This window comes from Chenopodium quinoa, unplaced genomic scaffold (genome assembly GCF_001683475.1).
Source record: "Chenopodium quinoa cultivar QQ74 unplaced genomic scaffold, ASM168347v1, whole genome shotgun sequence".
NCBI lineage: Eukaryota > Viridiplantae > Streptophyta > Magnoliopsida > Caryophyllales > Amaranthaceae > Chenopodium > Chenopodium quinoa.
In genome coordinates this window covers 39,450-51,903 of record NW_018742659.1, presented here as the reverse complement: position 1 = coordinate 51,903, position 12,454 = coordinate 39,450, and the positions used below count along the sequence as shown (strand labels likewise).

At 45.8% G+C, this 12,454-nt stretch overlaps 1 protein-coding gene across 1 annotated transcript; it reads left to right on the top strand.

The window, feature by feature from the left end:
* Nucleotides 1-368: 368 nt before the first annotated feature.
* Nucleotides 369-2,391, top strand: LOC110722281 (uncharacterized protein K02A2.6-like). Its single transcript, XM_021901552.1, has 3 exons — nt 369-470; nt 550-1,271; nt 1,404-2,391. The coding sequence occupies exons 1-3, from the start codon at nt 369-371 to the stop codon at nt 2,389-2,391; spliced, it is 1,812 nt and encodes a 603-aa protein (XP_021757244.1).
* The last annotated feature ends 10,063 nt before the right edge of the window (nt 2,392-12,454 follow it).

Genomic DNA, 12,454 nt, shown 5'->3' with positions numbered 1-12,454 from the left:
GAACGAGCAAGATAGGAGAGATCAAGGCGATGACCCTCCGCCTAGGAGGGAAGATAGGAGTCTCAAAGTGGACGTCCCTGCCTTTGATGGGACACTTGATCCAGAAAAGTACTTGGAATGGGAGAAATCCTTGGAGAGGTATTTCGATGATAAGGACATTCAAGAGGAGTTCCAAAAATACAAGATAGCCAAGGTGAAGTTAAAAGGCTATGGAGATAACTGGCTACAAGGAGAGCAAAGGGGACGTACTCTTAGGGGTAAGGCATCCATTTCTACTTGGAGCAAGTTAAAGAAAAGGATGAGGGATCGCTTTATTCCTCACAATTTCAAACAAAGTCAATATGTGAAGTGGAGCACTTTGCAACAAAATGGAGAATCGGTTGAGGACTACATCAAAGAGTTTGACAGACTTTCTATTGTGTGTGAAATCACAGAGATGGAGAACTCAAGATGGGACGTTTCGTGGCTGGGTTGGATCAAGAGTTGCAAGACAAACTTGAAGGTTACACCAATTTAACCTTTGCTGAAGCTTGCAAATTTGTGATCAAGTTTGATTCAAAAAGGAAGAAGAAGAAGCCGATTGTCATCCCTCAAGTGGCACGAAGACCAACTTTCCCTGTCAAGGATGGATCTTCTTTTGTCAAAACCAACGATCCACCTAAGAAAGGCAAGAAAGATTTCAAAATGAGTGACATTGTTTGTTACAAGTGCGGAGGGAGGGGCCATTTTAAGAAGGATTGTCCAAATTCCAGAGCTTTGACCATGCAAGAGGTAAAGCTTATTGCTAATCAAACTATCAATTGGGAGGATTTCGAGGTTGAAGAAGTGGAGGACGTGAATTCTAATGAAGGGGACGAGGAGGAAGAGCAATGTTTCCCAGAAGAAGAGACCAAAACAAATTTGGTTGTGAGAAGGGCGTTGCAAGCTCGTGTTGATGAACCCTTGGCACCGCAAAGGCAACATATTTTCATTACCAAGTGCAAGATTAAAGGCGAGGTATGTGATTTAATTGTTGATGGTGGTAGTGAGGCAAACACAGTTTCCAAAACCTTGATAGCTAGACTTTGTCTTACCACGACAAATCACCCACATCCTTATAAGTTGAGTTGGTTGGACTCTAATTCGAGTACGGGGGTTAGGAAACAATGCATGGTTAATTTTTCTATTGGGTCTTACCATGATACTCAACTGTGTGATGTTGTGTCTATGGATGCTTGTAACATTTTGCTTGGTAGACCTTGGCAAACTGATCGAAAATCTCAACATGATGGGTACCATAACACTTACACTATAACTCACCAAGGAAAACAAAAAAAATTGCACCCTTTACCACCCCCACGGTTTTCACAAAATCCTAAACAATCAAAGGAGGTGTCATTGCTTACCCTTAAGGAATTTGAAAGGGAAATTAATGGTGAGGAGGAATTATACTTGTTGTACTCTAAAGAGATCCACGAAAATTTTGTGAGTCAAAATCCTAAATTAGCTCAGTTGATTAAGGATTTTGAGGATGTTTTTCCCGATGAGTTACCGAAAGAGTTACCACCTTTAAGGGGAATTGAACATCAAATTGACCTCATTCCGGGTGCTCCCTTGCCTAACAAACCTGCCTATAGGTGTAATCCCTTGGAAACTAAGGAATTGCAACGACAAATTGAGGAGTTGATGAGTATGGGGTATGTAAGTGAGTCTATGAGTCCGTGTGCTGTTCCTGCTCTTTTGGTCCCAAAAAAGGATGGTACATGGCGCATGTGTATTGATAGTAGGGCTGTTAACAATATTACTATCATGTATAGGTTTCCAATTCCAAGACTAGATGACATGCTTGATGAACTGAGTGGTTCGAAGTGGTTTTCAAAAGTGGATTTGAGGAGTGGTTACCATCAAATTCGGATGAGGAAAGGAGATGAATGGAAGACCGCTTTCAAAACCAAGCACGGCATGTATGAGTGGCTCGTGATGCCATTTGGACTCACCAACGCACCTAGCACTTTCATGAGGTTGATGAACGAGGTGTTGCGACCTTTCCTTGGCAAATTTGTGGTGGTGTACCTCGATGATATCCTTATTTATAGCAAAGATAGGGATGAACATTTGATACATTTATTTAAAGTTTTTACGGTTTTGAGAGAACAAAAATTGTATGGAAAACTTGAAAAATGTAATTTTATGCTATATGAGGTCATTTTTCTTGGTTACATTGTTTCAGGAGAAGGTGTGAAAGTTGATCCTAGCAAGATTGAGGCTATTCAATCATGGCCTAGTCCAAAGACACTCACGGAGGTCCGTTCTTTCCATGGATTAGCTTCCTTTTATAGGAGGTTCATTCATAATTTCAGCACTCTCATGACCCCTATCACCGAGTGCACAAAGAAGGGCTCATTTGAGTAGACTCCTCAAGCTCAAAAGGCATTTGAAGTGATCAAAGAAAAAATGTGCAATACACCCATCCTAGCACTTCCAGATTTTTCAAGGCCATTTGAAGTTGAGTGTGACGCAAGTGGAAAGGGGATTGGTGCCGTGTTGATTCAAGAAGGGCGTCCTATTGCTTACTTTAGTGAGAAATTGAGTCAAGGCAAGCTGAATTATTCCACCTATGATAAAGAGTTCTATGCAATGGTGCGAGCTTTGAATCATTGGTCGCATTACTTGAGGCCACAACCATTCATACTTCATTCTGACCATGAATCTTTGAGGTTCATCCATGGCCAAAAGAAGTTGAATTCGAGACATGCAAAGTGGGTGGAATTCTTGCAAACATTTAACTTTTCATCAAAGTACAAGAGTGGGAAGGAAAATGTTGTTGCAGATGCCTTATCTCGAAGGCATACTTTACTTGGAGTCGTTGAGGCGAAAGTCCTTGGGTTCGAATTAATCAAAGAATACTACAAGGAGATGATGACTTCAAGGTCATTTTGGAGAAATGCGTGAATGGTAGTTATGATATATTTTCCTTACAAAATGATTTTCTTTTTAAGGGAAATAGGTTATGCATTCCCAAATGTCCAATTCGAAGCTTGTTGATTCATGAAGCGCATGGGGGAGGTTTGGCAGGCCATTTCGGAGTTCAAAAGACTATGGAGCTTCTGCAAGCTCACTTTTATTGGCCTAGTATGCTACCCACTGTGCACCGTGTTGTGGCACGTTGCTCTACTTGTCAAAGGGCAAAGATGGTGTTTCACAAAGGTCTTTACAAGCCATTGCCAATTTCGGAGAGACCTTGGGAAGACATAAGCATGGATTTCATTGTGGCTTTACCTAGAACTCAAAGAGGTAAGGACTCAATCATGGTGGTAGTTGATCGTTTTTCAAAAATGGCTCACTTTGTCTCTTGTCATAAAACCGAAGATGCTGCGAAGGTGGCGAAATTATATTTTGATGGGGTTGTTCGTTTCCATGGGATCCCACGCACCATTGTTTCAGATCGAGATACAAAGTTCCAAAGTCATTTTTGGAAGTCCTTGTGGCGTCTTATGGGAACCAAGTTGCTGTTTTCTACCTCACATCACCCCCAAACCGATGGCCAAACCGAGGTGGTAAATAGGGTACTAGGTTCTTTGCTTAGGACCTTGGTTAGTAAAAGCACCAAAGATTGGGATGTCAAACTCGCTCATGCCGAGTTTGCTTACAATAGAACTCCTAGCACTACTACGAAGTATTCTCCTTTTGAAGTAGTCTATGGTTCTAATCCTTATGTTCCAATTGATCTCATAGCATTGCCTCGAGACAAGTTCGTGCATGGAGGTGCCAAAGAACAAGCCGAATTCATGGTGAAAATTCACACGGAAGTAAGGAAGAACATCGAAAAGGCTAATGAAATATATAAGAAGCAAGCCAACAAGGGGGTCAAAAACGTGAGAAGTTTTGAAGTTGGTGACTTAGTGTGGATTTACATGAGGAAGGAAAGGTTTCCCAAAAAAAGGAAGAACAAACTCATGCCACGAGCCGAGGGTCCTTTTGAGATAGTGGAAAAGATCAATTACAATGCCTACAAGGTAGATTTGGGAGGAAAGTATGGCGTCTCAAGCACATTCAATGTGGGGGATCTAGCACCGTACTATAATGATGAAGAATTGAGGGCAATTCCCTTTGAAGAAGGGGAGGATGACCAAAGTGGTCAAGGTTCGAATATTCCAGTCCAAGAGTTGAACGTTAGGGAATTGTTTCAATGTCTTTGACTTTATTTTTTTTCAATTAGCTTTGAAGAATGCATTTGAATTTCATTTGATTCAAAAAGCTTTGTTTGAATGTGTTTGACTTTCGTTCTATTCAATTAGCTTTCAAGAATACATTCGACTTTAATTTGGTTCAAAAATCTTTGTTTGAATGTGTTTTGTTTTGGGGTTTTCTGATGTCCTGCGGGAGAGTTACAATTCCGAGACTGGAACCGGACGCCTGTACCCGCAAAATAACGGAGACTCCTGGGAGCTCCGCCTCCAACGGTCAAGTTAGTACTTGATTAAGGAGTAATTAATGCGGAAATTAAAGTTATTAGGTCTCTCTAGGTGAGAGTGATTAATGTAGGTAATCTGCTTTGTTAGCGAGATCAGCCGGTTATTACTGTGTGTAATTAATGTGTTTTTTCCGTAATGTTTTTTGTTCTCTTTTTTGTAATTCCCCTTAATGAGGATTAAGGGAGGTATTTATAACCTTGGGAAACGTGCCCATCCTAGGTTTAGGTAAACCTAGGGCCGATTGGGCTTCCCTCGGAAGTTGGGCCTGGGTGGCCGGTTTCTTCATTAGGCATGGAGTATGCCACATGTCTTGACATAACAGGTCCAAGGTGGACGAATAAGCGCGTGCCACGTGGGAAGCCCTGGCTGTTCCAACTAGGGGACACTTGGCAGGACCTGATTGGTCCACGTGGCGCATTCCGATTGGTAGGAGCAAAATCCCCTAATCATTTGCCCCTCACAGGTGGCACGTGATTGGTCACGTGTTACCTGTGACAGGTGTCGCACTGTAACAGGCAACGGCCTGCTACAGGTATCAGTCGGCGAAAGGACGAGAGATTTTCCCGCCCAAATTTTGAATTCTGAAAGTGACCCTTCGCCTTCTCACTTCGCCTATATAAGGGAGAGTTGTCTTGAGTCATTTTCACACTTTGAGAACTTTTTGAGAACATTCGGACCCCTGAACTTGCGCTGACATTTTGGACCTTTTCTGCCTACCGCCTGTTAAGACAAGCCGACTGCACCGGATTTCCAGAACTTCATCAACTGTCACTCGTTCAGGTAACTCAGTTCTCTTACTCTTAATTTTCTTTTTATTTTCTGAAATGGCACCACGGAAGCACACGACACGACCTAGGTTAGTGATCAGCCGGTCACCGGGGACGGCTGAATCTAGGACTAGGAGTGCCGCCTGCCCTTTTCCGGACCCATCTTTGCCCTTTATACAAAGTCCGACTGTATCTGTGTCTATGCAGAGCAGGATGGCCAGAACGAAAAAGACAGCTAGGATCTCAAATTCAGACGGCTCCTCCCACAGGGTGCCGCTTAGTGAAACATTTGACAAGGCGCCAGATGTGGAAGTGAAACAAGGCGGCCTGGATGCCGGCAATTCTGTGGGGGGAGTCATAGTGACCCCTTCCCATTTAGCAGTTAAGAAATCTTCTCCTTTTCAAAGAGAGGAGGCGGGCCCCTCCGGGAGAGGGGAGGAGTCGTCCTCTTCGGACTCGTCGGAGGACGATTCCGAGTCAAGCTCTTCTGGCCATGCTTCTTTGGGTACAGAAGAGAAAAACAGCCGCCTGCAAGAGGCGAGACTTTCTCACGCAGTTGAGAAAAGGGACAATTAGGCGGAACCATCCGCCTCTTACCGAGAGCTAAATACCCCCTACTACTGCACGGTACCTCGGGGCCGAATCACAGCCATGCAAGAGAAAGTGGAGAGCTTTATTGAAAACCACACCATGGGCCCCGATTTTCTAGTGTTTGTGCCGGATCCAGAAGACACAGTCGTCTGGCCGGCTGGTTCCAGTTATGATAGCGCCTGCTTTGGCTGCTACGAGGCAGCCATCAAGGCAGGGCTTCGCTTCCCATTACATCCGGCTGTTCAGCGGATTTTGGATGGGTATGAGTTGGGGTTATGGCAGTTAGCCCCAAACTCCTGGGTCAACGTACTCGGCTATGTGGCCGGGTGCGAACTGCACGGGGTGGAGCCGAGCTTCGAGGCTTTCGCCCATATGAACTATCTCAGCCGGACCCCTAAAACAGGCGGTACCGGCTGGTATCAATTGACAAGCCACAGGGGCTACCTCATGACAAGAGGTAAAGCAAACAAGTGGAAGGACTGGCGGAGCACCTTCCTCATCATTGAGAGTTCAGACATTGAGCTGAACAAGCACTTCAATAGGTGGAACAGGAATCCGCCCCTTCTTGCAGGCGGCCGTAGCATGCCGCCTGTTCCCCCTAAGGCTAAGAAAGAGATCCTTGATAAAGGACTCTTTAAAGTAGAGTCGAGGGTCGACTCTACTTCAGGGGTACGAGAGCAAGTACCCCTGCACTGCGTCTCGAGCTTCAAGTGGCTCTATGACGAGTACTTTTTGGCCGCCTGCGGCCTCAGCAGTCGGTGCTCAAGAGGTAGTCGGCCTGTCAAATACTCTATTGTTCCATACATTTGTTGTTTATCTTTTATTAACTTTGCTGTTTGTTTTTGCAGCTGACGCCATGAGAAAAATCACCGCCTCCAAAACTGCGGCGGCCATGTTGCGGGCCTCTATTATGCAACAAGCTTCAACCGACTCACCCAAGAAGGGGGCACCCTTGGTGAGCTCCGAACCTTTCACCCTCTTTTTGGAGTGTTTATGCATATACTAACTTTTTTCTTCTTTTTTAGACGGGTGCTCCAAGAGCTTCATCTTCCCAACAGCCGGACCCCAAGGCCCGGAAGACGACTGTTGGGAGCTCTCCTGGTTCTGCCAGGAAACAGGTGGCGGCTGAGAAACAGCCGACCACTTCTTCTAAAACTCCAACTGGGCCGCCTAGAGGTATGAAGTTATCCTTGTAAATTTTAGACTTGCTCCCTTTGTTACTAAGTCTAATCCGTTTGTTTATGCTTGATGCAGCCGACCCCCAGGAGCCTAACTTGGTAGAGATGGCCAAGTCTATGATCAGGGCAGTTCCTCCAGATGAAAGGGAGGCGGTCAGGGGTGTCGGCACCCTTGACCTTGACGGGATTGCAGGGGTCCTTGCTGAGGTATACTTAGGATATTTTTGAGTATTTGAATTTCTGGACGCCTGTTTTCTTTTTTGTTTGGAAACTGACGCCTGTTTTTTTTGTACTTAGGCCCTGCTCCGAGTTAACGGCCTTCGCAAGCCGCTTGATCGGAAGAACAAAGAGGTAAAGGCTGCAAAAGCTATGGCCGCCTCTGACTGTGATAAGGCAATGTTTCAAATTGCCCAAAATGAAGTACTGACCATTGATATTCTTTATTATCAGGCGCAGGCTACCGCCGCTGTTCGGGCTCAGTTAGAGGCGGCCCAGAAGAAGAATGACGAGCTGGAGGCGACCATCACAAATCTCAAGGCCGAGCTGAAACCTCTTCGCCTGAAAATGTACTCTTACGAAGCCATGGAGAAATCCTTGGCCAGCGTAAAGGAACGCCTGGTGACCCAGGAGAAGAGTCTTACCCAAGAGCTCTCGGAAAAGGCCGAGCAAGAGAAGAAAGAGCTGGTCCGGGAGATGATGGAAGACTCCGCTCAAATCCAGCGCATGACCTGGGGCCGCCTCTTCCCTAGTGCCGACTTTGCCTCTTGGGAAAGAACGTACCGCCAGTGTTCGGATACATATAATCAAGAGATCCTGGCGGCTGCTGAAGAAGAGGCGTTGGGGGAAGCGTTGGAGGAGGAGGAGCCGGTAGTGGCGCTTGTGCCGCTTGGGGGTAAGGCATCAAAAAAGGATGCAGCTGAAGCCGAGTCCAGCAAGAAGAGTGCTGACCAGGCGGCAGCTGCTAATACTGAACTGCCCCCTTCTTAAGCTTTATGTATTCTTTCCACGGCCTGCGTGCCGTTTGCTTTGTATTTACCCGGCCAGGGGGCCGGGGCTTTGAATATTTTGCTGGTCTTGAATGATCGGCTTATTTTTAATGAATTTTTGTTTTGCTTCAAATTTGTCTAAGTATTCCATATCTAATATCCAATTGTTCACTAGACCGACTGTTTTACATGGCCGAACGTTGCAGACAGGTACGGATAGTTAGTACGCCGCCTATGCCCCTGGACGACTGGTTGTCTGTTTCCAGGATAGACGATCAGTCGGCCATTTATCCAATCAGTATTCAAACTATTTTGTCTGGATCCTTTTTAGGCAGGCGGTCCTGTCATTTGTAAATTTAACCAAGTAGGAAAGTGGTCTGACCAAGTAAATAGAGTATTACCTAGTCGCCAAGGAACTGAGTCGTAGAGATAACAAGCGGCGGGTACCGGTTGTTTCCCTTTATTGCCAATGTTTGTTGGCTTTTAACTCATAATTTGTTAACCTAGCAAGAGTAGTGGTTGAGAGCCCCTGTTTGTTAAAAACAGGCGGACGACTCATACCTTTTAGGCCTTAACTAAGTTGAGTGACTATTAAGTTAACATAGGAGTTACTTAGTCTTCGTCACAATCTAGATTGAGTAGTAGAGGTACCAGGCGACGGATGCCGGCTGATCCCCTTGATTTGCCAATGTTTGTGGGCTATTAACTCAATAGGTTACCTAGTAGGAATAGGGGTTTGAGTGCCCCTGTTAGCCAAAAAACAGGTGGTCTACTCAAACCTTTTAGGTTCCATACCAAATTTGAGGGAGTGACTATGAGTTAACGTTGGAGTTACTCAGTCGCCGTCACTTTTGCTTGAGAAGTAGAGGTACTAGGCGGCGTAGGCCGGCTAGACCCCTTGATTCGCCAATGTTTGTTGGCTATTAACTCAATAGGTACCCCCTGCATTTATCCCAAGTAATACAGGCGGTCATCTGACTCAGATGTCAACTGCTACCACTGGTTTGGTTAGTGATAGAGTTATCCTTGTCTCAAAAACGGCTACGTGGTTGCCCTTGGGGACAATCGTATAGGTGTCGTGTAATTAGTTTATAGAACAATGTTCCACCCAAAAGGGAGCTGCTCTCTGCGACGAATTTCATCCGGAGGGATGCCGTCGGACGCCTGCTATGATGTTGGGACAGGTCGTATTAGTTTTGTAGATTTGATCAGTTGGCTTGGCGCCTGGTCTGATCATTCGGCCTGTGGCCTTGGTAAGTTCTTGGTGAACGTAGGTGCTAAGTAAAAGTAGGGTAGCCGCCTGTTAGGCACAGGGTCGGCCAGGCCCTAATCTTTTTAGCTAAGTATTAGGGGGGTGGCTATGTGTTTGGAACCAGTCGGCCATCTTCTTATGGAGAGTAGCCGACTATATGCCCAGACGACATGCCCCTATTGTGAGTAAAATACTCAATGGAGAGTAGCCGACTGTAAAGGTACAGACGGCATGCCCCTCGTAAGTAAAATTAAACACGGAGAGTAACCGACTATTTGTTAGTAAGCGTGCCCCTCTTAGTACAAATTTGAATAGTAAGTGCACTTTTATTAAGTAGCTCTTGACTATTTACATCATTCAAAATAAATATTTCTTAAGATTATCTACATTCCAAGTTCGAGGCAACGGTTGTCCGTCTGGTGTTTCCAGACGGTAGGTACCGTCCCTGACTTCCTCATAGATTCGGTAGGGTCCTTCCTAGTTGGGAGTTAGTTTGCCAGACTCATTAGCCCTGCCAACTGCTTCCATTTTTCTAAGTACAAAGTCCCCTACTTTGAGTGGATGCCTGTGTACTTTTTTGTTGTATGATCTAGTCATTCTCAGGCGATAGATCTCATGGCGCAAGACAGCATTGCCCCTCTTTTCAGGAAGTGAGTCTAATGCCAGGCGCATGGCTTCCCAGTTTGCCTCTTCGTCATATAGCATTACTCGAAGAGTCGGCTCGTAGTGTTCTATTGGAAGAACAGCTTCCGCACCGTAAGTTAGGAGTAATGGAGTTTCTCCAGTTTCCCCTTTTTCAGTCGTCCTAATGGCCCAGAGAACATGTGGTAGTTCATCCGCCCATAGGCCGCCTGCTCGTTCAATCTTTTTCTTGACACCGTCTGAGATGATTTTATTAAAGGCTTCTACCTGGCCGTTTGCTTGTGGACGGCCGACAGATGCAAAGTAGTTTGCAATTCCTTGATCACCCAACCAGCTTTTGAGAACATGCGTCTCAAATTGGGGACCATTATCAAAAACCATAGACATGGGAACCCCAAACCGAGTGATGACATTTTTCCAAATGAATGAAATTACATCTTTCGTCTTGATTCCCTTTACAGCCTCCGCCTCTACCCATTTAGTGAAGTAGTCGACGGCACAAGTATGTACCTCCTTCTGCCTGTAGCAGGCGTATATGGACCCAGAATGTCCATGCCCCACTTAGCAAACGGTAGTGGGCTGTGAATGGTAGTGAGGTCAGTAGCCGGACGGTGAATTAGTTTGCCAAACCTTTGGCACTTGTCACATTTTTTCACCATCTCCATTGCATCTGCTTCCAAAGTAGGCCAAAAGTAGCCCTGCCGCCTTGCCCTTTGAGCAAGCATCCTACCACCTATATGAGAAGCACAGTAACCAGAGTGAAGATCGTCTAGTATCTCTCGTCCCTTTTCTGGAGTAACACACTTTAACAAGGGTTGAAGGTACCCCTTTTTGTGAAGTTCTCCCTTTATCATTTCAAAACAGGTGGCTCGTTTTTTCAGTGCTGCCGCCTGTTGAGTATCATCCGGCAGTGTACCGTTTGTCAGATATGCCCTGATTGAATCCATCCAGGTTGAGCTTCTGTCTAGGATTCCAATAGGGTTTTCCTCGATGCTTCTCTTCTCCATTACTTCCCAAAAAAACAGTTCGAGGAGTATCAGAGGAGGCGGATGATGCTAATTTTGACAGTGCATCCGCCTGGTTGTTTTCTGATCTCGGCACTTGGATCAGATGGAAATCCTCAAGGGAGCCGACTGCTTGTCGGACCGCCTGTAAATACTTGATTATGGCAGGATGGGTTTCTTCGTATTCGCCATTGTACTGACTCACTATCAATTGTGAATCGGAACAGGCGTCTATTTTTCTTGCTCCTGCCGCCTTGCACATGCGGATCCCGGCTAGTAAAGCTTCATATTCTGCCTCATTGTTTGAAGCCTGAAAACTGAAGCGTAGAGCATACTCGTACCTGTCGCCCTCTGGCGACTGACATATGACGCCTGCTCCACAACCATTTGAAGTAGAGCTTCCGTCCACATATACCTTCCATACTTGGTCTTGAACTTGAGAGTCAGGAGGACGAGCCATCTCTACAATAAAGTCAGCAAAGGCTTGCCCCTTCACTGCTTTTCTAGGCTCGAAAGTAACTTCGAGGCTCTGTATTTCTATGGCCCATTTGATCATTCGGCCTGACGACTCCATGATGGTCAGTGGCCGCTTGATAGGTTGGTCTGTATACACGACGACTGCATGTGCCAAAAAGTAGGGCTTCAATTTTTCAACAGCCATGAAGAGTGCAAGACCAAATTTCTCCACTAGGGGATACCTCAACTCGGCATTTTTCAGTACGTGACTGACAAAGTAGACCGGGAGCTGACAGCCGTCTCTTTCAGCAAGGAGAACAGCGCTTAACGCATGATCAGAGACGGCCAGGTACATGTAGAGAACCTCTTTGGGCAAAGGGCTGACCAGCCTCGGCAAGGAATGCAAGTGAACTTTTAATTTCTGGAAGGCGGCCTCAGCATCCGGCCCCCATTCAAACCTTGCCTTTTTCTTAATTGCCTGAAAAAAGTATAGGCATTTGTCGCGTGATCGGCTTAGAAATCTTCCCAAGGCCGCCAGACAACCTGTTAACTTCTGAACCTCTCGGATGGTACGAGGCGACTGCATGTCAATGACCGCCTGCACCTTCTCAGGGTTCGCCTCTATTCCTCTCTGATTGGTAAGGAATCCGAGAAATTTCCCATACTCAACTCCAAATACACATTTCTTGGGATTGAGCATGACATGGTGCCGCCTGAGTGCGGCGAAAGTTTCTCGGAGGTCCGACAGATGATCTTTTTGAAGTTTAGTCTTGACAATCATATCATCAATGTATGCCTCGACGTTTCTCCCAATCTGATCAAAGAACACAGTGTTTATCATTCGTTGGAAGGTAGCCGGGGCATTCTTAAGACCAAACGGCATGACCGTGTAACAGTATAACCCCTGATCAGTGACGAAGGCCGTCTTCTCCTGATCTTTCTTCCATAAAGGAATTTGATGGAAACCAGAATAGGCGTCCATAAAACTCATCAAGGCATGGCCGGCTGTTAAGTCGACCAGGTTATCAATTTTAGGCAGAGGGTAACTGCCTTTGGGGCACGCCTTGTTTAAGTCTGTGTAGTCTACACACATTCGCCAGGTGCCATTCGACTTTTTAACAAGC